The sequence below is a fragment of the Coturnix japonica genome, chromosome 9 (genome assembly GCF_054131305.1).
Source record: "Coturnix japonica strain WE chromosome 9, WE-NBRP24, whole genome shotgun sequence".
Classification (NCBI taxonomy): Eukaryota; Metazoa; Chordata; class Aves; order Galliformes; family Phasianidae; genus Coturnix; species Coturnix japonica.
Window position 1 is genome coordinate 22,821,924 of NC_140671.1, and position 27,203 is coordinate 22,849,126.

General features: G+C 46.8%; 1 protein-coding gene across 1 annotated transcript in view; it reads right to left on the reverse strand.

Annotated features, from left to right (window-relative positions):
• LOC146759857 (obscurin-like) overlaps positions 1–26,976 on the reverse strand; it is a 94,677-nt gene extending 67,701 nt beyond the window's left edge. Inside the window, exon 1 of the mRNA XM_085509895.1 lies at positions 26,964–26,976. Coding sequence (XP_085366021.1) covers positions 26,964–26,976 — 13 coding nt within the window. The remainder of the gene's footprint in view (positions 1–26,963) is intronic.
• Between the last annotated feature and the right edge of the window lie 227 nt (positions 26,977–27,203).

Sequence of the window (27,203 nt, forward strand, 5' to 3'; positions counted from 1 at the left end):
AAACAAGGGTGTTCAAAAATCACACGTACTAATTGGAAGAAAGCTTCTGCAATAAGAACCCTAAAACCCCGCTTCAAAGCCACGAGCCTTTCACTCTTTTGCTAGAGGTGTCCTTGGTTCTCATGCTGTTTATCCTGCTCTGCAGCTGCTGCTCTGTAAAGTGCTTATCTTGATCCATGGCTGCTGCTCTGTAAAATTCTTCTTGTATTACAACAGAATGGCAGTTCCCTGGGGTCTCCAGCAAACCCCCAGCCAGCTGGCAAATGCCACTGAGGACCTTTAGGAAAGACATGCCCTGGGTAGTGACAATGTTCACTGGACAACTGTGAGCCCCACAATGGGTCTCGTACCTGTGTGCCATCTTCTGAACACCAGTAGCACGGTGTAGATGCAAGGCCCAGACAGGCTAAATCAAAACATGCTTCTGGAAGGGGATCCTTTCTGAAGAGTCGTTACACTAATGAGAGGACCACAAACATTCACTCAGCGAACTCCAAATCTCTGTGCCTTTGCAGGCCTAGGGTCTTGTTTGGTTCACAGAGACATGGTGGGTTGATTCTCAGCTCTGTACTGTAGCAAATGGGGTACAGATTCTGCATGACGGATGAGCAAGGAAGAAGAGAAAAGGCTGCTGCCATCCATGAGAGGGCACTGAGCTCTGCCTGGGGATGGCAGAGGAGCCAGCTGAGAACTGATGGAAAGGGCTCAGAGAGGAGAGCGGCAGATTCTGTTCCTTGCTTCCTGATCAGGAAGAACAAGAAGAGGGGACAGGCAGGAATCTGAGTTACAGCTGGAATGGAATTGTTTTCTTCAGACTGTCTGCTGTGGTGCAGTGTTTTGGTTCTAGGAGAAAACCATTGATAACACTCTGATGTTTACAGCTGCTGCTAAGCAGTGTTGTACAGAGCCAAGGCCTTGGTCAGTGGAGGGCACATGGAGCTGGGAGGGAACAGAGTGAGGACAGCTGACTGATAGTGGCCAAAGGGACATTCTCTATCAGCTGACAGCAAGCAGAAATTGTATTGAAAGGGGTGGGAGTTCATCTCAGTCTCTTCACTGCCCAGGGTCCAGCTGAGCATCAGTCTGGTGGTGCTGAGCAAGTGCTTGTGCATCAGTTGTTACATACAATTCCATATCAACGGATATATAGTGATAACTATTACTCCACTTCTTTTATCTCTCTTAGTAAACTGCTTTGTTACATCCCAGAAGCTGTACTCTTTTTCCCAGTTCTCATCCCCATCCCACTGGGAATTGGGCAGTGCACAAAGCACTGTGTGCTGCTGAGCCACATGTTGGGTTCAACAACCACTGTCATTTTGGTGCCTGATGTGAGGCTCCAAGGGTTGAGATAGCAGCACATCTGTCCAGAGCGGACAGGGCTTTGTGGGAGCTGGAGAAGTGCAGGCCATGGTGCTGATATGTGTGGATGTGCTCCCTATGTGTGGAGCTTGTTGAGTCTTCTCATGAAGCTTCACTGCACAGCTCCTTACTTGGTGCTTGGATGCTGCATTAGGGTATTTATTTTGCTATGCTGTTTGACCTCAGTTTGTACCACGATAAAATTGGCAGCTGACAAAGTGAAGTTTTGTGCACATTCAGCTCTGCGGTCATCTTTGGGTTTTGGAAGTAATATTGTCCATATGATTAGGAATTACACAATTTACATTGTCGCCTCTGTGAGTCCGGGGGTGTACTGGATATTGTGTTGAGGGACATGGTTTAGTGGGAGCTATAGGTAATAGGTGAACGGTTGGACTGGATGATCTTTTAGGCCTTTTCCAACCTTGGTGATTCTATGAATCTATGATTGAGGTTAAACAATTATTCAGGAATATCAGTGAGAGATCTGCCCCAAGGTGAGAAGGCTCTGCATGGCAGAGGGTGTGGGACGGTCTGGGCAGCTGCCTGGAGTGGTGGGCACCCCCAGGGCTTTGGAACTTCATCTCCGAGCAACTGCAGGATCCTGATAAACTGGTAGAATATTGGGGGCAGGTCTGCTGTGGCACTGGTAACCCCCAAGAGGCACAAATGACTGCAGTGTGCCAGATCCAGAGAGCTGGATCTGCTGACAGTGCTGCAGCCTCTGCAACTCCTGGCACAGACCATGCAGCAGCTCCAAGGTTTTGCTACACGTCCTGCAGTTGCTCCAAGCTCTGGGCAGATCCCTCTGTCACTCCACCCCTCATAATGAGCTCTGCAGTTACTCCTGCTACGGGTCCTGTAGCTGTTCCAAGTATGGTAATAAGAAAATGGTACAAATTCCTCCCAAGGGAGGAAGTACAGCCCTGCGGTGGCTCCAACCCCTCCAATGAGCCCAGTGGCTGCTCCAACATAGTCACAGGTCCTGTGGTGGTTCCAGCTCTGGCAATGAACTCTGAGGTCACTTCAACTCCTGCAACAGCCCAACAGCCACTTCAGCTCCTACAGTGAACCCTGTGGCTGTTAAAACCCCTGCAACTAATCCTGGACTTGCAGACAGATGCGCATAGGGATTAGTTCATATATGTTTGCAACTGCATATGTTGTATATGTGTGAAAATACACTAAATATATTATATATGTATAAATACATTTGTCATAATTATTATCCTTTTCTTTTTCTCTTTGTCTCAACCCATAAACCTTAAACCACAGCACTGCCTTGAGATGCTTACGGATCTCCTTGGGACTATTCAATCTGATCTGGTCACACAGTGAAGAGCACCTGAAGATCTCAAGGTTTTCTCAGGGAGCAGCTCCTGAGGTATATTCCTTACACCAGCTTTGGAAGAGGCCTCCCTCCAGTTCTCTGGTCCTGCTCTAAAGGGGCCCTCTTGTTATGGCAGTGCCAGCAAGGAGACCAGCTCTGACAGACCTGTTCATATTGCCGGCTACTGACTGCAGCCCTGGATTGCTGCTGTAGAGGCAACAGGACTGTTGTGAGACACACAAGACCTTCAGGACTGCACAAATGAGAGGACTCAAGAGCACTGCAGCACTGGTAAGAGCACATGAATGAAAAGAGCACGTTGAGCTGCTGTCTGTGGCTGTACCTCCCCAAATCCAGGCAAAGTAGGAAGAAAGAAAATCTAAGTAAGTCTATTTTGAAAGCTTTTTAGGTATCTTATAACATATTCAGGGAATCTGGTTCCATGTTTACATGAGTTCTTGGAGTGAGAAAATGGAAATTAGGTAGGAAAGAATTTAAATACATTTTTATTTATAAGTTCAATAACATTTTTTTTTTGCACATTCCTATATCTCACATAATCAAACAGACAAAGATGCATAAAACATAAAGAACCACCACTGGGAATCCTATTGAGGAAGTTGTGCATTTTATTGTAGCTGGAATAGTGCTTATTGCAACACCTTCCTGAAAGCGTGCTTGATCTCCCTGTTCCTCATGCTGTAGATAATAGGGTTTAGTGTTGGAGGAACCACTGCATACAGAAGTGCCACTGTCAGATCCAGGAGTGGGGAGGAAATGGACGGGGGCTTCAGGTAGGCAAAAGCACCAGTGCTGAGAAACAGGGAGACCACAGCCAGGTGAGGGAGGCACATGGAGAAGGCTTTGTGCCGTCCCTGCTCAGAGGGCATCCTCAGCACAGCCATGAAGATGTGCACATAGGACACAACTATGAAAACAAAGCAACCAAAGCCTAAACTGACACCAAAAAAGAGAAATACAAATTCCATGAGGTAGGAGCCAGAGCAGGAGAGCTTGAGGATCTGTGGGATTTCACAGAAAAACTGGTTGACAACATTGCCTTGGCAGAGAGGCAGTGAAAACGTACTGGCAGTGTGCAGCAGGGAATAGAGAACCCCAGTGCCCCAGGCAGCTGCTGCCATGGTGGCACAAGCTCTGCTGTCCATCAAGGTCCCGTAGTGCAGGGGCTTGCAGATGGCAACGTAGCGGTCATAGGACATGATGGTGAGAAGGGAATACTCTGCTGAGAGGAAGAAGGAAAAGAAAAAGAGCTGTGCAGCACATCCTGTGTAGGAGATGGCCCTGGTGTCCCAGAGGGCGTTGGCCATGGCTTTGGGGAGAGTGGTGGAGATGCAGCCCAGGTCGAGGAGGGCCAGGTTGAGGAGGAAGAAGTACATGGGGGTGTGCAGGCGGCGGTCACAGGCTACGGCTGTGCTGATGAGGCCGTTGCCCAGGAGGGCAGCCAGGTAGATGCCCAGGAAGAGCCAGAAGTGCAGGAGCTGCAGCTGCCGCGTGTCTGCCAACGGCAGCAGGAGGAACTCGCTGATGGAGTTGCTGTTGGACATCTGCTGTTGTTGGGCTTGGAGTCCTGCTCAGAGTGCAGAAGATAATGACAAGTCCAGACCATTCTCAGACACACTCCTCCTGCTATAATATGAAATGTTTTTATTCTCTTACAACAGTGTACATTTAGCACCATTACTTGCATTTAATTTCATGTATTTCAGCATTCCTTAAGCAGAAGCAGCATATGGAGCTCTAACCTTCCTTTTATTTTCTTATGCCTTCTCCCTGGATATTTTCATCTGTTTCATGTCTCATATCTTTACCCCAAGTGCTCTTAGAGCCCCCTACCCGAGCTTCTGTGGCATTCAGTTTCAGTTAGAAAATGCTGCCTGTTTGTAGGATAAGTGAATTATTCATGCCTACAGAAAATGATGATAATTCCATCCTTCGAGAAAGGGGAGACTGAAAGCACATCATGTGTGAGTGTTCACAAAACAAGCAATTGATTGATGAAAAATTCTCAGAACTCTTATTGCCCCTTTTAGATTTCTGACTCCAAACCTCTTTGCCTCAGAACAGGAAATGGAAACCCCCTGCCTTGGCTCTCCTCTTGCAAAGTGCCCTCAGAAACATTCCGTTGTGCAGTGGAGTTGTGATCCCCTGCCCCAGGCAGCAGCTGTGGTAGCACAAGTCCTGCCGGGGGGCTCCTTCCCCCCACACGTCTCCCCACAGCGCCTTGGGCAGCTCCCCGGGCAGGCTGAGTGCTGAGCCTGGCAGGCGGCAGAGTCCCATACCCGGCACACAGCCCCTGGGGCACAGCAGGGACCCTGCTCTGCAGGACAGCCCTGGGCACCCGCCTGCAGCCCCGGCTGCACAGCCTGCAGCCGTGCTGGGACATGCAGCCCTCAGGGCTGTGATTTCATACTGCAGTATGGAAGCCCTCAGCTGGAGCAGAAGGCTTTTTCCACAGTAAAGAAACATGCAGTGCCTGCATCCAGATCTCCTATGGGATGTCCCAAATTAAGTTGACCCTCTATGAAAAGCAGCTCATGGTCTGCAGTGAGACTTACCCTGTCATGGTCTGTGAGCAATGCTCCTGCAGTGAGCTCACAGCCCGCTCACACCACACACATCCTGCAAGCTCTCTTCAGTTTCTCTCCTCTCCTTCTGTCACCTGCAGGCTGTGCTGTGCACAAGAGCTGCTCCTGGGCACAGCTGTCTCTCCGCAGCCCTGCACACTTTTATGAGCTCCCTGTGTCCCAGGAGCCTGGACAGGCAAGCAGCAGATTATGTCATTTTTATCTTTCCGACTTGTCTCCCCTGACATGTCCCTGGGTCCTCATGGCCAACAGCTCCTGAAAGACAACAGCATCATGACTGTGCTTTGAAATTCGCTCAATTAACCACCACATGTCCAGTGGTCAGTGACTGATTGGAGACATATGGGGAGTGCTCCCAGAGATCGTTTGATGAAACAATAAGGGCAACCAGACAAGGAAGGCAAGGTTTGGACTTTCCCTGTGCAGGGCAGTGATCCAGCTGAGGCAGTGCAGGAGTCTCATCCCTTGACAGAAATCCTGGAGCTGAAATGGGATTCAGCTCCCTACACACCCACAGGAGCTGGGATTCCTCTGGTTCAGTTCAGAAGAGCACAAGGAGTTGCCTGCATGTGAGCTCCTGCTCTGAGTCCTCGGACCTTCAGCTGGGAGGCAGCTGCTCACACACAGACACTGGGTGATGCCCAAGGTGCCTGGGCTGCTCCTGATGTGTGCCAGTGCTTGTAAACCATGTGAGAAATCCCTGAGATAGACAGCTCCTTCCTGGGCATCAGCCGAGGGCCAGAGAGGGGATAGCACTGGCTGTCTGGTGAATTCACTCACAGCTGCAAGAGCAGCACAGGGCCTTCAGGAAAGCCATGCCCATGGTGTGACCATGTTGCTGTGTCAACTCCAAGGCCCACGATCAGTCTAATGTTTGTGTGCCACCTTCTGCACACTGATACCATAGATTAGCTATCCAGTCAGGCTATGTCCAGTGATGCTTTCCAATTAGGATGTTTACTTCTGTGGTTTTGCACTAATGCAAACACCAACACACAAGAAGCTAGAAATCTTGATAGAGCTGCAGGCCTGAGCTCCTGTTTGGACCATGGGGACACAGTTTAATGGCTTCCACAACTGCACTGTAGCACAAGGGGGATACCGAGTCTTTAGGATGGATGGGCGAGGAGATAAAGAAGGGTGAATGCCCTCTGTGAGAGTGCACTGAGCTCTGCCTGGGGATGGAAGAGCAGACAGGTCAGAGCTAATGGAAATGGCAAACAGAGGAGACCATCAGTGTCTTTTCCTGTCTTCCTGATCAGGGAGAGTAAATGGAAGGTGCCCTCTGCAGACAGATGGGAATCTGATGTTGTCTGTCCCTTGTCCCATTTGGTGGCCTTTGTCACTCCATTATCTGTGGCAGGGACAGCACAGCAGGGCATGTGGCATCCAGCAGATCCATGGAGAGCACAGATGGCAGCTTCTTGACCAAGCAGTGGAGGAACCAAAGAGGAGAGGTGCTCTGCTGGATCTCATACTCTCCGGCATGGAAGGACTTCTGGGAACTGCGAAGGTGAAAGGGGCATCAGGCCACGTGCAAGATGCAAATGTATCTCTTTTTATTTATTTTGAGGCTGTAAGCTTAATAGTTGATCATAAATGTCAATAAAACTGAAACAAATAATTGAAGACAAAGATGGAAATCATTGAAATTGTGTTAACCCTTCTCAACATGAAAAATTCTCATGAGTCTTGTTCCATTTTAAGTTGTAAATATGAATCTTTGAGGTGATTTGATGTCTTTTTTTTTCTTTTACTGAAACTACAATGTTTTCCAGAACTGTGTTCGCTGGACACAAATGTCTTCAGATTCAGAGACACAGACAGTGGTGCCAGTGCCAATGCCCTGTGACTATAGCCCGGTGCCCAGCACTACTCTTCCCTGCTGCCTATTTGATGTGTCTCATCCTCCAAGTTTTTTCAGCTCTCCTAAATAAATGGCCATGGTTAAGGGCATGTTTTCAGCAGGCCATTTGGGCACAAACTACTCCCACTGCCCTCCAGATTTCTCCATCCCTTGCTCTTTGTTCAGTCAGATACCTCCCAATTATCTGTCTGATTTCTGACTTTCAGGGGGATTACTGGAATTTGTTCCATCTCCCCAAAGTCTGAGAATCAGTGAGAATGTGTTAACCCGTCTCAATGTGTGAAATACTCACAAGTCCTGATCAATTTTAAGTTGATACCTCTCAACTACCTGGCTGATCTTTCCCAGGGAGATTACTGGAATTTGCTCTATCTACCAGAGTCTGATGGCCTCTGTTGTCAACTACTTCACTGTGATTCAATGTATCCTATCCTACCTCAGAATAAATCATTTCTTTTAAAAGTCTTCCATATGAAAGACAAACTTCAATAGATGCAGCTTGAACATGGCATGCAGTTGATCACTGTGTTTTACTGTTCATTCAATTGCATCACCTTTCTTTCCATTTGCTGGCCAGATAAAAAAGAGAAATCTTTCCTTTTCCATGTGTAGCTGGTTCTCTGAGGAAAGCCAGTGGGAGTTGGTGCAAAGCAGTTTTAACACTGAGCGGATGAATGCAGAGGAGAAGAGTGATGTGAAGAAAAGTGATGCAAGTCCCATAGGTCCATTGTGAGCAGAAATTGGGTGGGGAGGTTGAGAAGGACCTTTGTCAACACAGTAACAGTACAGAACTCATTGGGACATCCTGGATTGGTATCAGTTGCACAGTGCTGCTTTAATGTCTTCTTTAAACCCAACTATAAATAAATAGACAATAAATTTATACTGGATTCTTTAAGCTCTCTCCAGATATCCCTCCTTTTTGCTGAACAAGTTCTGATAACCTGAAGAAGATAACAAGATGGCATAAGGCACAGGAGATTCTTTAGGTTATAATGGTCCCAGGGTGCATTTGATGCTGAGTTCATCAGCCTCTAGTGCAGAGAGAAGTTTGCACAAAGTGCTCAACAAGACAAAGTCAGAAGTAACAGTGAAGTTTCTTGGAGTATTAATGGGCCCGCTGAGGAACATTACCAAGTAAGCTTCCCAAGGGACTTGTTAGAGAAGATAACTGGAAGCCATGACTACAGGCAGGCAAAGGCACTGGCATGCTAAGAAACCTCTCCTTTGCCTTACAAAGCAGACAGGTCAAGCCCTGATTGCAAGACCAGTGGTAGAGAGGTCCTGTATGTCATGTTGGCTCTGGGCATTTCCTGGGGCAATGTGTTGGAATTTTGTATGATGTTAAATGAAAGACATGGGGACAGAAGATCCCAGGCTCTACATGTGGTGCAAGGACGCTGTGAGGTTCATGTCCCATATGAGACCTATGTTTCATTGCAGGATGTGAGCAGGGATGTGAGAAGGGCTCAGTCTGAACAAGCAGCCAATCCCTGTGAAACTCTGAACTTCAGATCTCTCGGTTTCAGTGCCCTCCTTTGCACATTCTCCCAGAGTTTGAAGTCCTTTATGTTCTGTGGTGCCCAGAACATAGTGAGGCAGTAGCAATGCAGAGCAGAGGGACAACCCTTTCCCTCACCCAGCTGGCAATAAGTTGCTTCATGCACTCCAGGGGACTGTTGTCTTTCCTGGCTGCCTTGGCACACTGCTGACTCACATTCAGTGTGATGCTGACCAGCACCCCAACCCTTTCCAGTCAGAATCCTCTCCAGTGTCCCATATCCAGTCAGTGTGTATGTCCAGCATTGCCCCTACCCAGGTGCACAATCAGGCACTTGTTCTTGTTATACTTTATGCACTTGGTGCTTAGTACCAACTGGTACCCACTTCTCTGACTTGTCCACATCTCTCTGCAAGTCCTCTCCACCCTCAGTGGAGGCAACAGCACCTCCTCATCTGGTCTCATCAGCAAACTTGCTCAGAACGTCTTCTAGTCCTGCATTCAAGTCATCTGCATAAACATGAAAGGAAAGTGGCCCCAAAATGGAACCCTGGGGACCCCGACGGTGACCATCTACCAGCCTGATGGAAAAAACTGACTATAATCCTTTGGGACTGACCTACTGGCCAACTGCTCACCCACCACATTGTGTTTCTGTCTAGCCATATGCAGAACATTCTGTCCAGAAGGTTGTTGTGAGAAACAGAATCAAAATCTCCACTGAAATCCTCAAGGATTACATCAACTGGCTTCCCTTGGTCAACTAAACGGATAACTGTGTCACAAAATGAGCTTATATTAAACAGGACCTTTGCCTCACAAACTTGTGTTGTCTGCGACCAATGACAGAATTGTCCTTCAGCTGTTTTTCCATAACTCCCACCATCATTTTCTCCATAATTTTACCAGGCTCTGGACTGACAGGTCCATAATTGCCCATGTCATCTTTCTTGCTCTTCCTTACAATGAGACAACATTTGCCAGCTTCCTGTCAGCTGGCATGACCCTAGACTTCTTTAGATGCAATTGAAATGAGAGCCCAGAGCACACTAAGTTTTCATCATTGAAAGAAAGTAGATGTGCCATAGCTTTGCAATGCCTTGAACTCCAGAGTATGCCACAGATGGAGCAGAGGGGAAGATTTGCCTCTTCTGTAGTGAACTCATTCTTTTGGTAAGCAGAATAACACTACCTGATACATGGGGACTGTGTCTCTGCTCTGCTCTGCTCAGCTCACAGGGCAGCGGTCTGGCAGGGTGTTGCTCTCATGTCAATGCAGGTAAACTCACTTTAATCCTTTTTCCTCTGTAAATGCTTCCTCTATTTCTATGCTCAGATACACTTCCACATTCCCTCAACTACACTTTCATATATCATTAACAATTACACTTTCTTATACCATCAAAACAGTTTGTCAAAACGTACAGTTCTTCAGTTCACATAAACTCCCTTAATACAGTCTGTATTCTTCAGTTATAAACACTGTGCCACAGAACCAGCACTGATTGAACCACCTCCCTCACACACTTCCTCGCAAGCAGTACATAGTATTACATAAATGGGTTGACACTCATTGGTCGGGTGGAATGTACACCTCTCCTCAGGACAATCTTACTAATCTACAGAGTACAAACTCCTGTCTTCTTACATACAAGCAGAAAGTACTTATGAGTGGACACACAACACAGTCTTTCACTTTGTCCGTGTCTGGCCATTTCCCTCACAGGAGGAAGGAAACATGGATCGGGACTCGGCACTCACCCTGCAGCTGTTCTGTGTCTCACTCACACCACACTCACTCTGACATTTAGATCAAAAACCGTGGTTTATTCATACTACACAATGCTGACAACGTTTTCTAGCTGGAATCTTAATAACACTCATACTCTGGTCGACCAGTTGCAAACGTTAATGTTTTTCCCAGAGTCGGCTTCACACACGGTACCAAACACTTAAAGCAGATGATAATATTGAACATACAACCTATAACCCCCGTGATTACAACTTGGAGAACCCAGGCTACCATTTGACAGGCTATCCACTATATCCCATACCCGTAGGAGAGACCAACCTAGGTCCCTCCTATTGTCACCCACCTGGGAGAGAGTACTTGTTCTTGTTTCCATTCATATGACATACAGTTCCCTTTCATAGGAACTCACCCAAGGAGTCTTCCTACCCCAGCTGGCAACCAAAGCCATGAGCTCACCTCCCTGGGAGCAGCACGTATGGCTGTAAACTGTGTAGGATGTCTCCTCAAGACATATGGGCTCCACTTACCATACACATACCTGGTCCACCTATGGGTGGTCCTTGTCTGTCCCTGCAGTGATCAGGTGAGGAAGGGAGTCCTTCAGAGAAATCTCAGGATGCGCCAAAAGTGTCTCCCTCTCAGCTGGTCCTGCAGCGAACAGAGCTGGTCCCACCTGGGCCGCCAAATTGACTACAGGAATTGAACTCTATAACCTCTATAACTGATACAGTCTCCCATGACATCCTTATAACAAAGCTGAGGAAGTATGGGATAGGTGATTGGACAGTGAAGTGGGTCGAGAATTGGCTGACTGGCAGAGTGCAGAGTGTTGTCGTTGGTGGTGCAGTGTCTGGCTGAGGGCCTGTAACGAGCGGCATCCCCCAGGGGTCTGTGCTCAGTCCGGTCTTGTTCAACATCTTCATCAATGACCACCCTCAGCAAGTTTGCTGATGACACGAAGTTGGGAGGATTGGCTGACACACCTGAAGGCTGTGCTGCCATTCAGCGAGACCTGGACAGGCTGGAGAGCCGGGCAGTAAGAAACCGGATGAGGTTTAACAAAAGCAAGTGTAGAGTCTTGCACCTAGGGAGAAATAATTGCATGCACCGGTACAGGCTGGGGGAAGAGCTGCTGGGGAGGAGCTCTGCTGAGAGGGACCTGGGCGTCCTGGTGGACGACAGATTAACCATGAGCCAGCAGTGTGCCCTTGTAGCCAAAAAAGCCAATGGCATCCTGGGGTGCATTAAAAAGAGCGTGTCCAGCAGGTCGAAGGAGGTGATCCTCCCCCTCTACTCTGCCCTGGTGAGGCCTCATCTGGAATATTGTGTCCAGTTCTGGGCTCCCCAGTAAAAAAAAGACAGGGATCTCTTAGAAAGAGTCCAGCAGAGGGCCACTAAGATGGTGAAGGTCCTGGAGCATCTCCCCAATGAGGAGAGACTGAGGGAACTGGGTCTGTTTAGCCTTGAGAAAAGAAGGCTGAGAGGGGACAGGATCCAGGTTCTATAAATATTTGAGGTGTGGGGGGCAAAGTGTTGAGGCCAGACTCTTTTCAGCAGTGTGTGGAGACGGGACAAGGGGAAACAGACAGAAACTGCACCATAGGAAGTTCTGCACTAATGTGTGCAATAACTTCTTTACGGTGAGAGTGACAGAGCACTGGAACAGGCTGCCCAGGGTGGTTGTGGAATCTCCTTCTCTGGAGATATTCAAGACCTGCCTGGATGCTGAGCTGTGCAACGTGGTGTAGGGAACCTGCTTTGGCAGGGGGCTGGACTCAGTGGTCTCTGGAGGTCCCTTCCAACCCCTACAATTCTGTGATTCTGTGAATATCATGGAGTTGTTTGGATGGGGAAAGACTACCCCTTTGAATGACCTTTTGTCAGGGCATGTCCTGGGATTCCTAGGATCCTCAAAATGCAGCACTGCTTCTGTCACTGAAAAATGGGGCCGTGTGTAGGACGGAGGGAGGGTCCATGAGTCCCTGGCCCACCTGACTGAGTATTTCCATGGTCTTAGCAAAGACATACTTACAACTTGAGAATGACAGTTAGCTGTGTTCATGGTGGCATGGCCACTTTTAATGGCCTTGAACTGTCTGAACATAACTGAAGAGGCTCAGGCTGATGCAAATCAGCTATTGAATGATAGTGTTGAAAAACTGGAAAGACAGGTGGCAGTTTTGATGGGGAAAAAACCTAATTCAATCATTCTCCTATGGAAGATCAGGAACATCTCTCTGGAAGACCATGGGGACCCTGTACAAGGGAATCTGTATAAAATGGACTCTGTAAATGAAGGCACTAAAAGGTCAGATTTTGAGGTTCCATTTGGACTAGATCTATTTGAGATCTGACTGATTGTAACCCAAAAATGAAAAAAAAAAAATAAAAAAATGCAGGATAGGCTGGTGGGAGTGCCCTGACCAGTATCCAACCCCCCAAACCCTGCTGCCCATAATACAGTAGCTGAACTGATGGATATAGTACAGTGGTTTAGACAGAAACCAAGAGAGCATGCCAGCATAGCTGCTCTGGTTATGGGACATGGAGACAGAAAGCGCTGTGGTGAATGGACTGGAAATTTCAAAACTGACATCCATTACTACTCCCCCTGCCCTCAGGCAAAGACTGTATGCTCTGTCCAACATAATGAGGATAGCCATTTGATCAGTGAATGATTTATGGCTGTGTGTCATATAACATGGCCAAATAAGAATGACATACCATTAAATATCAGCCTGTGGTCCTCTATGGAGGACTAACAAAATTATATTAGAGAATTAGGCATGAAAGAGGCAATCTATGAAGATGATTTTGAGAGCCCAGTCAATAAATTTTTCATCAGGAACGAGGGATCTCATCCTACAGCTATCACCTTTACATCACTATGGGTCTATGTTATCCATACTGAACCCCCCAGTGGCCCTCAGGTGCTGTAATACAACAGGCTGCCCAATTGATGGGGAGACAAGAGTGCCTACGGCCAGATGCAGGCTCTGAATGGTGGTGGAAAGGTCTGAGAAAGGCAGAGAACCATCTGCTGCCATGACTTAGGCGTCCAGCCCCTAAGGTAATCCAGTCTGGACCCATTAGGGTCTTGAGACAACAAATGTTTAAAGACCAGATTAGAGCAGGAGTTCAGTTTAAAAAGATCGATGGACAGCATAATCAGGAAAAAATATCTGTTAAACAGGCCCAAGCACTGAGTATTTATAGTCCAACCTTTTCAGCCAAACTAGATGTGAATGTAACTCAAGAAGGGTCTGGATGGGGGCTCTGGCAGAGCCAGAGTTCTTTGAGAACCCCTATGAGGTTTTGGCCACAGGTTTGGCATGGAGCAGAATAAAGATACATCACAGTTGAAAAGCATTTATTGGCTACCTATTCTACACTACAGGTGGTAGAACCAGTAGCTCAGATTTCAGAGGTTATCGTTAAACAACAAGGCCAGTCCAGGGGTGGGTAAAAGATCTAACACACATCTCTATGATGGGGGTGGCCCAATCACAAGCAGTGGTGCGCTCAGTTGTTCTGCTTGCCTGCTCCTCAAGGAGTTAAGAGAAATCTATGCCTGTTGCGTGTTCGAGTGCATGCGCAATGCCATGTGGAGGGCTTATCACAATAAAGATTGGCGGATTTGCTGCGTAGACCGGTCAGAACTCAGATCTGCGTTGTGCTTCCTGTGGCACCAAACGCCCAACAGTGGCAGTTCCGTGTATTGGCCAGCAGGTGGCAGCAGAGACCACGGAAAGAACGTTTGCGGGACAGACCCTAGGGATCCGTTCTCTTTTGATTATAGGGGAAGAACACAAAGATGGAAGAGGAGGGAAGGGGGAAAAAAAAAAGAAAAAAAGAAAAAACCAAACCACAGCAAACAAATAAAAACTTCTCCAAACGTAGCAAACTTGAATGTCTGTCAATAAATAAATGAGTAATTGAATTGATGTCCATTTCAGACAGTCCCCTGTAGAATCAGGGTAAGGGTTAGGATTAGAGTTACATTGCAGGTTAATGCTGTTATCTTTACAGCTCCTGTGAGGGTTGGGGTCTGGGTCAGGTGTTTAAAAAATGAAATGAAAAAAGAATTAAAAAAATATATTGAAAGCTTCAGATTTCCTTAATCTTTGTGGGAATCATATAATGTGCAACTCAGACCTACCTCTTCGTGCAGTGACTGCCTGTAAATTTGCTAGAGCCCAATATAATATGGCCTTGTGCTTTACGCTAACTCACCTTCATTTCATTTTCATTAAATTTGCTTGGTAGTCAGATTTTGGTGTGTGGATATTTTAAAACAATCTGACATTGGCAAAAAATTAAAAATAAATAAATAAATGCACGACAGCATCAATTGTATCAATTTTTATAGATAAGAAGAGCAGTTTTCCTTAGTTTTCTGTGCCTCTTTACTTTCTTACCCTCTCCCCTTGTGTGAGAAACTCTCAAAGTCAAAGATTTCTAGTTAGGCAAAGATGGCAGCGATAGCAGCAGTGCTTATTCATTATTGCAATACTGCGCGCACATCCCCTATTGGCAAGGGAGAAACTGCACACCAGTCAGTGAAATCAATTCTGTTCTGTGCCCTAAACCCACTGCAGGTGACGCTCTCATGGCTCTCATTGGTTGAGCATCTCAGGCTCACAGACTCCTCGAGACTGTGGCTAGGATTCATTTCCATAGAAGGTCAATTACCAACCTCTTGTTTTTAGGTCTGCCTTGTACTTTTCTGCGGACAGAGAAGGGCAATGTTTCCAAAAGTCAGTACATTCATTCTGTCCTGTGCTGGGCTCTACCCACCCTGTGTATTTATCTTGTGCTTGTCTCAATTCTCCCCATGTCAGAATGCCCCCAGTCTGAACTTAACTCTGTTCAGCAACTTTCTTGGTGGAAAAACTACTTATACAGCTGTTTTACAAGAGGGTTATACATTCAGTTAGGGCCTACACTATGTACTGAAAATACTGGAAACTTCCACTGCAAAAACACAATCTACCTCTCCCATCTGTGCAGCCTTGCAGACCCAGAGCATGCCAGGTTATTTCTGCTTTCATAGCATTTGCATGCTGTAGGGTGAGCAAAAGGTTCTGCTGCTTGATTCTTCTGCAAGAGCTGCCTACCGGCAAATGGTTGCAGGGATGGAGGATGTGACAGAAAGCATTTGTCTCCACAAGAGCAGAGTTACATTCAGTGCAGAGAGTGTGAGAGTCAGGTTGGTGTGGAAAAGCACTGACACGCTGGGGATGATGCAGTGCTCACATGTCTAACACTCACAGACATTACTGTCAGAAGGATGGTGCTGTGTTGTGCTTCTACCTTTGGCAGCCCCTGGAGAAATGCTGTGGCACACAGAACACCTTTGTATTGCACTGACTGCTGCCAAGCAGCATGGATTTAACACAGCAAATCCAGAGGAGCATGACTGCATCTAACTGCCCTGAGAAAAACTACTGTAGCTGAAGAGATGAGGAGGCAGCTGCTCATCTGCAGAACAAGCAGTACTGCCAGACATTGGGCCAGGTGAGCACCTCCTGCTGCAGCGTGATGATGACAGTGCTGGAGATGATCTGCAAAGCCAGCTTAAAAGTGGGAGACATGAGTCAACATGGCAGGAGGACAGAGGTGTTAGGGAGCAGCCAAGGCATCAAAGAGTATCAGAAGGCTTTGAAAGGTATCACAAAGCAACAGCCAGGAAGACTGGGATTATCATGAGCAGCAACCTGGATGCTAGAGATTATTTGCTCCCATACAAAATGGTAGAGATCTTGCTGCAGACATCCCAAAGCCAGGCAAAATAGGAACCCAGAGCTCTGCCAGCACGAACCCCATAGCCAGAGTGTTGCAAGCTGAGCTGCCTTGCTGTTTGTTGCATTCATCCCAATCCCTGTGAATGAAGACTCGGAATGCAGTCAAGGCGATGATTGAGCATGTAAGTGACTTAATTCAATAAAAGACAGGAGGGCTTGAGAGGTCAAGGGTGAAGATGGGACTCCTCTTGTCAAGATGAGAGTGGCTCAGAGCTTGTGCTGCTGCCTGGTGCCTGGGACTGGCAGCCTGACTCTAAGTCCCCATCTAAGATGCTCAGCTTCACCTCACTGATGCTGCCCTGCTCCTGCATGGTGGTGCTGCTGCTGGGGCACTCGGGCTGTGCTTGGGATGGGCAGCACTGCAAAGGCGCTGGGTCACAATCCAGGCAGGTGACTGCTGTGTCTGGCAGGCTCAGGTCAGCATCTTCAGCAGAGCCAGGAGATATGAGAGCATGAACGTGGATGAGCCCCTTGTGTCCATCACTGTTACCATATGGAAGGCTGTCATCCGAATTGCAGCGATTCATGCTTAATAAGAACTCTCCATTGATGGAAAGACACTGCTTGGTTTGGATCTTTGGGGTTGACAAGGGCTCGAATCACCTAGGAAGGCATAGAAACACAAGGGTTAGTTTCAAACATTTGCAAGTTGAATCATGAAAGGTTGTTGATACTTGGTAATAGAGTGGCGGCAGGAAGAAGCAAGTAGGCTTGAAGCAGCATAGCCACTGTCTTGAAAGTGATCCTCATTCAGGTCCAGCTCGTGTGTTGTTTCACTGTAATCTGCTTCTTTGGGTCTACCTAGTGGGCAGCAGCACTCGAGCTGTTACTGATATCACTGAAAAGAACTGGAGACAATTGTTCTATTCCTAAGAGCTTCAAGGTGCCTAGAAGCACAAATAGAAACCAGCAGTATTTAATCACTTCACCAAAAGGAAGGTCAAACACCTGAGCTGTGAAGAGCAGTTACAGAACCTATGCATAAGATCACACCAGGCATAGTTTGTTCTAACAACAGTTATGGCACATAGTCCATTTCCTTCAATATTCCCAAAATGAAATGATGTGGAGCATTACAGGGAAAGAAACACTGCACACAGACACTATGACCCTGATTAGACTCAAGCAGCAGACTTAAAACAAGTCAGAGTTTTTGATTCCAGGATATTTCAGGACCTATCACGTGTGAAATTCAGTTACACAACAGTGCCTAGGTGCCTGCGTTTCAAGCAACTTTCAGATCACAGCCATGTAAAATAAAAACAAATTCAGTGCAGAAATAGCAATCCTGTACCTTAATACTCATGAGATTATCCATTTTTTACTGCATTCTGACTAAGTTCTAAAACTTGCTCATCCCAGTTCACTTCAACAAGTTCCACCAATTCAAGCAACGCAGTTCTGAGATCCTGTGTATGTTGTGCAGATAGAATTGAACAGTGCAGAAATAGTCTCTGACAGCTTTAAGAGCTCGGTTCTGCTTACAAACTCTCAGTCCAAAACTATTCAGTTTTAAGGAAATGAACACCTGAAGCAGTTGGATCATCTGCCGCATTCTGCTTCTTGGCATCATGATTAGCACAAAGGGTTTTCTGCTGTCCTGCAGAGATGGAAAAAGTCCTGCTTACAAATGGACCAAGTTTCAGTGTACAGCAGAGTTTGTACCAGACTAATAAGCCACGTCATTCAATTCATTTGCTCAGGTTGTTATGCACTCCGAAAGGAAACAGAACTAACTGCTGGATTCTGAAGGCAATCTGTGGGGTCCTACATTACCTCCTGATTCTGGAAGAGGAAATTCTAATAGCAAATGCAGAACTTTGATCTTTGTAGACATGAGAAGAGCTGGCATTTAGGAACATTCATTTCAGGGAAATCAAATGATGTGTCTGTATTTTTACTACAGATAGTATAGGGAGCAGCCAGTTGAAGAACCAGATACAAAAAATCCAGACCATTGGCAAGAAAATACTTCTCCTTAAATTCTGTATGCTATCATGGTACAGAATTAGGCTACAGTGCCACATAGGCCAACCAAGCGTAGAACCAATTCCACTAAATACTGGGAGACAAAGCAGCAAAAACAGGGACAATATTCAGCAGACAGGCCTTTCTACTCACAGCTCAGCATGTTCTGCCATCCGAAAAGCAAGGCCTCTTGTCAAGCTCAGCTATTTCCCTTCTCAGTGTATTCTAGCACCACTGATACCCACTGGTATCCTCCTGTAGAGTGCCATCATATTGTCATCATCCAAAGGAAAAACCCACACAGCAGAGCATACAGCAGTACACCCATGCTCCAAATATCTGCCTGAAAAACAAAAAGACAAGCTTACAAACCTGAAGCACCTCAAATGGCTTCCTGACAGACTGGATTGTCTGCCCTTGCCAAAGCCCACATATAGCCCATGAAAAGCTGGCTCTTTCCCTCAGGAAAAAAAACCTTATCGTCCCAGAGAAAGCATATAACCCTCATTCAATTGCCCTTCCACTCAGCTTAGAGCACTACTAAAACCAGCATCTTCACCTTAGCTCATCACACTGCTGCACTTCCTTTTACAAGGATCTCACTGGCAAAAATGAAATCAAAGCCGTCACAAGGGATTTAGCACAGTTACGTGTTACTGGCTACGAAAGCTGTCAGGCTTTGCTGCTGTTCTCTTTATGTAGAGGCACAACAAGGTTCAGACACCTCACAGTGCAGTTCTCACTTTGACTGTAAAGAAAAAGGAGGCTTGAAAAGCAGTGTGTGGAAAACAAAGAAACAAGAATTAGAACAACAGTGGGGCCAAGGCACTTGTAGGAATTGCTTCGCCTTTAACAGCAGAGCGATTCAAGAAGGATGAGGGCATTCCAAACCAAACCAGTTTGGACAGATTAACAACTGCAAGTAGTGGGTTCCAAAATTCCAGACATGAAATCAAAGCTGGAAAAACTCTTTGCATTTACATCTCTCAATTTTTAGTACATTGTGCATTACAACGGAAACAATTCTTCACATACAACTTGGAAGCTAAAGACAAGTCTGACAACACAGACTGCACAGAAATGATGGATAATTAACAGAGCAAATTGCTCTTTCAAACACTTAGTAATAGAAAGAGATCTCTGAAGCTGCTGTTCTGTAGAGACCCAAAGCAGTCACTTGAGGCAGTTCATGATTAGCCAGAGACAAACCAGCCAGCTGTGTGAACTGAGACCAATTGCACTTTTCTAGTCTGTGGCCACTGACAGCTTCTGAGAGCTACCAAGCGATGCAACCTAGCAGAATTCAGAAGGGAAACCAAGAGAGCCTACCTGAGCTCCACTGCCTTTAAATGCTCTGTGGAGAGGGAAGGGAAAGAGGGGAAAACAAACACCGCTCTACATCCCTCTGAGCCAATAGACGCTTTGCCCTGGATTAGCTCTGGTGCTGCATAAGCTGGGCTTCCACAGCATGTGTTCAGGCGGTAATCAAGGCCTGCCTGGAATAACACAAAAAATAGAGAGAAACGTTTGCTTTAACAGAGTTTATGTCTTCTGGTCATAACACTTGAGAAGCCTCAGAGGCTTCTTCTCCTGTGCATATTTTCATTCATCTTAGATTTTGCTTTCATTCAATGTGACCTCTCTAGGCAAATATTGTCTAAGACCATGAGTATCACATAAATGTGCAGATCTCAAGCTGCTCACTTATCTAGTACCCTTTGCATGATGCTTTATTTTCCTCAGCTGATCATCTAGATTGTGCCTGTTGATTGTGCAACAACAGCTTGTTGGTCTCGATTACCTGTGAGAGGCTCTAAATTTGGCCAGGAAAAATCATTTGAGGATAAGTAATTATCTGGGACTCAGTAAGTCTTCCCATGCTTTCATAACAGCAGAGATACACACACACACAAACTCGTGGAACCCCACTGCTTTGCACAATCCTGTGCACACTCACGTGTGTCATGCACTGATTTCCCATCCAGTCCTCGAGGGGTCACTTACTTAGGACGGGAGTGTAGGGGAGCAGCCAGAAGCTGTTTGCATTCCCTGCTGTCTGCTGGGCAGCTTTGCTGGAGATGCTTGGGTTGCTTTGTTTTTCCTTGGGAGGTGGGAAGGAGCTTTGAATTTGAGGCACATCCCGTGCCAGAGCATCCCAATGGCACGTGTGGGGCACTGATCTGCAGCAGATGAAGGGGAGGAGGTCCCAGCACAGCTCTGCACCATGCTCTGCCACACTGGGCAGCTTGTTCCTGGCTCAGCAGTGCCATCAGACAAGAAGCAGGGAAGGAAATCAAGGATGGGGGGTACTATCAAACGCAGTTAGTGCATGCCTTTGCAAGACAAACAGACCCAGAGCTTGCGGGTTGTTCCTGCTTTTGTAGCATTTGTGTGCTGTAGCTGAACAAAAGGTTCTGCTGCTTGAATCTTCTTCTGCAAGAGCCGCCTACCGGTAAATGTCTGCGGGGATGTACTCGGTGTGCACTTCTGAAGCCATTTGAGAACCTAGTCGTTCTTGCTGCAGGACCCCTGTCTTCTGTTAAAAGCTGAACGGTCCCCAGAGCACTTGTTTCCATCAGCTACCACCATCCAAAGCAGCCAGCCTTCTTACAGTCACCTGGCCCAAACATCCCTTTTGCTCTACACTTGATTCCTGCAAGAGATGGGAGCTTGGCACGCACACCATCATTCCAACACCCCACCCCAGCAGCAAGGGATCACAGCGCTGGCACAGCTGAAACAAAAAGGGTGTGTGAGTTTCCTGTTAGCACTCAGTGTGAACAAATCTACCACTGAGCAACACCGTGAACCCCCACTCACCTCAGCACAGGTCAACCTGTAACCCCAGCCTTCCCCTATCCATGTGCACACGCACACCCATTCACCACCCTGCCTGCTTTGCACACCCCCATGCACGCACTGCATCGTGTGCCCTCCTTTGCATTCACAGACGTGTGCCAACCACCCCTGGGAACACGTACGTGCCTACACCTTCCACAAACACCCCTTTGTGTGCACCTGTGTGCAACCCAACTCCTCAGCACACGCACACGTTTGTGCCACACTGTCTACGCACTCACCACGTGCCCTCCAGCACCCAAGGATTGCAGAGATGCTCCAGACTGTGCCAGAGATGAAATATCACAGTGCTGGGACATGATTGATCACTAAGGAAAACACTTGGAAGCATATTCAATCTGTGGAAGCTGAAATTACTGGGCACAGTTAGCTTTCCTATGGCTCAGCTGGAGGAGGCGGGTGCTCTCAGACATCTGAGACACTTCCACAATGCTGGGATCATTCTGACGGAAACTATGTCTTCAGATATCATGGTTAAAACCATCCAAGATGATCATGCAGAGCCTTAGCTCTTGAGCAGCACTTCTTCCCCACCCTTCACTACTCCAAGCAGCTCCAACAAACTTCTCAGAAGAAATCCAGGCCAGCACAGACCTGGCAGACCAGAACCAAGTGCAGCTTGCGGGAGGGCAGTGCCCACTCCTTGCTTCCACCCTGCTCCAGCAGGTTAAGGAGTCTGAGCCTCACTGGCCTTTGACAGCTCAAGACTTTCAGCACCTCATGCCAACATTTCTCACTAAGATACACCTCAGGCATTGAATTCTCTTCTCACTACCTCCTCCCAGTCCCCCCCTAACAACCGAAACAATTCAGATTCTACAGCAAACACATCTACCTTGCAAGAGCACACTGAACTACCTGCAACAATGAACCGTGGTTTTGGAGAGTGGGTTTGAAAACACACCTTTAGACAGCTGTCTCCCTGTAGCCAAAAGGAAACCAAGTAGCAAAAGATGAGTCCAGCCTGAAACATGCCCATGCTACTAGCCCAGGTTTTTCACAGTGAATGCAGAATCCATCCTGTTCTTGAGGTAACAAATGACCAGTGGGTCTCCCCTTGCTCCACCCCTTCTCCTTCAAAGCCAGAAAAAGAAAGAAAAAACAAGCAGAAGAAACCCAGACGTACCTTTCCACACACAGAGCAGAAAGTGAAACAGCAGTTGTCTCCTTCCTGAGACATGGTGGGGAGCATCCCAGAGGAAGCCCAAGTTCTTTGCTTCTCTCCACAGGGACTTCAAGCACTCTTGGCAAGAGCTGCTTTGGTTCTTTCTTCAACTGCTTCCATCACCAGAATCTCCTTTGGAAAAGGAACCCTAGAGAAAGAATCAGCAAATGAAAAAGAATGAGCAATAACCACTTTCCCAGCATTCTTCTGACATGCAATTAATACTCTTGACTCGGGCAAGGTCTTAAAATCAGCTGGTTACAAGAACTGTCCCAAAATATATCCAGCTTCTGTACAGCTGCCGTTATTTCTGACAGCGAGTGTAATCACAGAATCATAGATTGGCCTGGGTTGGAAGGGACCTCAAGGATCATGAAGATCAATCACCTCATTGTCCCTGCTGGCCATCCCCTCTTCTGATGGAGCCCAGGGGACCATTTGCTCTCTGAGCTGCAAGAGCACGCTGATGGCTCACGTTCTGTTTTTCATCCACCAGGACCCCCAGGTCCTTCTCTGCGGGGCTTCTCTTAAGGACTGCTCCTCCCAGTCTGTAGAAATGCCTGGGATTCCTCCAGCCCAAGTGCAAAACCTTGCACTTTGCTGTGTTGAACCTCATTAAATTCACCTAGGCCAACCTCTCGGTTGAGCTCCCTCTGAATGGCATCCCTTCCTTCCACTGCGTCAGCCGCACCACTCAGCAAACAGCAGTGGGTGCACTCCATTGCATCATTGGTGTCTCTGATAACCATGTAAAAAAGCACTGGTCCCAAGACAGACTCCTGGATGACACCACTTGTTATCGGCCTCCACCTGGACATCAAACCATGAGTCACCACCCTCTGTCCTCTACAAAACCTCTTTGTCTTCTACTCCTGCTGCAGCTGCAATGGCTGCACCAGCATGACTCACGTGTTTGACAATCCTCCAGCTCTGGCCTAGCCATGCACAGCAGCAGTCCGTCTCCCTCCCAGCTCACTCACCAGTGTGCTGCTGTGCCCCAAATTCAGTGCAGCAGCATTGAGAGCAGGCAGCACCCATCACCCTCCTCTAACTCTCTCTGCCAGCTGCGATGAGGACTGACACAGCACGCCCACCCCAGCCCAGCTTTTCTGCTGAGACACCTCCCAGCAACCACCCAGCACCAATCCCAGTTGCTGCAAACTGTCTGAGAGCCTGCTGGAGTGCACTGACAATAACTTTGTGGGCCAAGCATTAAGCACACCAAGCAGAAGGGAAGCATTACTGGACATGCTGAACAGCAGGGGTTAAGACTGGAGGTGGTCAGGGCTGTAGTGACCATGCCCTCCTAGAGTTCCTCATCTCAAGGAATGCGGGCCTGGCAAAAAGCAAAGTCAGGACCCTGAGCTTCAGGAGAGTCAGCTGCAGGCTGTTCAAAGAATTCTTGCATGAGAGACACTGGAAAACTGTTTTTAGGGGTAAAGGAATGGAAAAGAGATGGTAACTTTCTCAGAAAACCTTTCTCAGAGCTGGAGCTCTGAGCTCCATCCCGACCACACGAAACACAGCAGAGGAGGCAGGAAAGCAGCATGGCTGAACCTGCTGGTTACAGGGAGCAACAAGAAGGAAATGGAGAAACAGCGGAAACGGAGACATGCAGCCTGGTCGCTTTGGTGGCCTTCTACAGTGGAGTGACAGCATCAGTAGGGAAAGGAAAAGCAACTGACATCACTCAGCCAGACTTTTGCAAGGCCTTCGATGTTGAGCAAGTTTCCTGTTAGAACTCAGTGTGAACAAATCTACCACTGAGCAACACCCTGAGCCCCCACTCACCTCAGCAGAGGAAAGCCTGCACTCCAGCCTTCCGCCTATTCTGCTCCATTGATGGAAGCACACCGGGCATCATTGCTACTCACCCGACCAATGATGATAGGGGCAGAAAAGGGAATTCCTCTTTACCTTTCAGATGAAAAATTGATGACTGTGTGGAATCTTCCCAGTACCGCTGCGGGGCCTTCCTTTACTTGTATCCTGCTGCTCCGTGTCACAGTGGGAGAGCTGCTCTGGCCTCTCCTCTCAGCCTGTGCCTCCTGCAGTGTGAGCAGCTTTGTGGATAGAGGAGACACCCACACAGACTTGGGCCTGGATAGAGAACTGTGCCCTACAACATAGGTACATTTACATCATGCTCTTATCCTTGTGTGTGAGCAATCCTTGCTCTTTTCAGATGGTACTATGAGCGTGTGACACCCCAAACACATAGTTAGCATCTGTCCATATCATTAAGGCTCTCGTCAAGGCAGTTATTTCAGCCTTCTGAGGGGTAGTCCCCACGGCTGATGGTTGTGCTTCCATTCCCTGCTCAGTAGCAGTTACTGCATGTCCTGCCTTACAGCCTCCTTGTCTCACAAAACTGCAGCTGCTGGTAAACCAGGCGTCTTCTGCATCTTCTAAGGGTTCGTCCTTCAGCTCCGACCGACTGGATGTAATGTGCAGCATCAGTTGTTTCAAAGCAGTGATGTCATCCTGGTTCTCCACCAGGGGAGTTCCGCTAAGGAAAGATACTGGGTTGGCAATAGTAGTTACAATTATTTCTATATCACCCTGCTCTACCAGGATGGCCTGGTATTTCGGTAATCTTTGGGGTGAAAGCCAATGTCCCCCTTTTGCCTCCAATACAGTAAACACTGCATGAGATATTAAAACTGGTATCCTTTGGCCCAGTGTAGATTGATGGGCTTCTTGAATATTGAGCACCAGTGCACCCTGGATATCCCTTACTCACTTCAAGCTGTTTCAAGTTTACCATCAGTCCATAGCTGTGTATCCATGGTCGGCACCCTCCTGTCATTCCTGGCAACGTATGGAGTTCCTTGGCAGTTTGCAGCTCAGGGGTTGAGCAGATGGCTTCTTTCTTGGCAGTCCTTAAGGTTCAAAGTCCAGCTGTCATCTCCTATCCCAAATACGTCACTTGCTGCTGAGTTATTTGTGCTTTCTGTCAACCAAGAAACTCAGCAAACTCTCAGTCTATTGTACACAGTCCTTTTGTTGCTGTGTCACCCACGTGCTCCAGTAAAGTTCCACCCTAGGATGGAGGATGCCAGGTCTCAGGCTCACGAGTTGACCAGTTCTCAACAATCATTCAGCTGTTCTCACAACCCTGGGTAACACTGTCCAGGTTCACTGAGTCTATTCTCCCTCTATTAGGGAGAACAGATACACGCAAGTACTCGTATGCTATCATGAGGAATCCAGTAGGTTACATTTAATTTAGAAGCACGATGCAATCAAAAGCTCACTTAAATAAAAGCATACCCTTTTCTTTCACTCAAAATAATAGCCCAGAAAAAAATAAAAACAAAACAAAACCCTCATCATAATTGTTAAAGAAATTATCTACTAGATCTCAATGGAGAGTGGAGACACATGCTAGTTTTAGGAACACAGCGCTTATCTCATTATCTGAATGCATCTCAAGGCATGCTCCTTGTGAAACTGTGAGAACTTCTATCATTAACAGACATGTACCGTGCCCTGATATATGGTTAAACCGCTTGCAGTGCACTGTCAGATGTACAGGCTGGCAGCTGTATGTGCTGTGACCAAATAAACCCCACACTGAAACCTTTCAGAATTTTAGGATCTACAAGTATTGCATTCATATTTAAAGTAAAAAAATCCTAAGCTACACATGTTCTAGGTTTCCATTTGTTAGATACAACATACCTTTGGAAGTAGGCGCCTGAAAGGATATGCCTTCTACTTGCTTCTCTGTCTGGCTCTTCGAAAAGAAGGCCTTTGGAGCAGGAAATGCAAAGGGCAGCTCATTTCTTAACGCTGACTCTGCATCAACATTCTCTGTGTTTGCACGCTGCTTAGATGCCACTTTTCTTGTCACTGGAGTTGACAGTGTGAATTCCATATCACCCAGTTGAGTATCATGCCTCGAATGCTGCCAGAGACGGAACAAAAGGTTTTCTGATCACAGCCGGAGAAGTTACTGTCAAAGAAATTCTAACAGCTGAGAAGGTCAGACACAATGCTTATAAAAATATCATACATTATTTGGCTATTGAACAAAACAGTTGAAAACTCTGATTCTCTCCTAGAATAAGTTCGTTTCTTATAGACTGTCAAACAACATTTTTTTATTTGTTCATCTCAATTCTCCATTGAGGATTAACCCTCACCAGCTTATCTAAACATAAATATGAATTATCACTTGGTTTAGTTAAAAATTTGAATAATATCACAGTGGATTTTGTTGTCCAACACAGTAAGATTGAATTTCTTTCGATACCTTTCAACCTCTGCCTACCTCCAGCCTAACTCCAGAATCTTATTAACTGTGCATTATCTCTTCCCATTGTGTTTTAAAATCCTCACTGACTCCTTTACTTGTTCCCTTGCTTGCTGTTTCTGTGCAAACCAAACACTGGAGTTAGGGATCACGTCAAACCAACCATGGCCTACAGGTAGAAGGCAACAAAATTTCTGCTTAACATACTTCTTTGCTCTATCTTTATCTTCCTTTGTTCAAGGTCCACTAGATACTTAAATATGGAGTAAGCACTAGATACAATGAGAAGCAGATTTCTAGATTAAGAGCTGTATTTTTTCTGTAAGAAACTAGCTGTACATCTTCACACACCTGCTTTGTTTTCTGAGTATTTAGATCGAGTGGAGATTCTTCAAACACTGAAGCTACATCAGAAAATTCCATGGATCCAAACGCATCTGGCACATGGCTACAGTCTGGCACATCTTCATATGCCAGAGCCTTTTCAGACGGAAATGTTCCATCGAGATTCTTTTGCAGAATTAGAAGGAAGATTTCATCAGAAGATTTCATCTCCAAAGTCTAAATAAGATTGGTTTGCAAGTTCCAAACTATGGCTAACAGCTAATGGAAGTCCACAGGCCAGCAGCACAAACTTTTATATTATGTTCTTAATATTCTAATTGTTGATATGACGTTCCTATCAAGAGCAGAAGGGAAATTACTCTTAGAGCTCAAGTCATCTTTCACA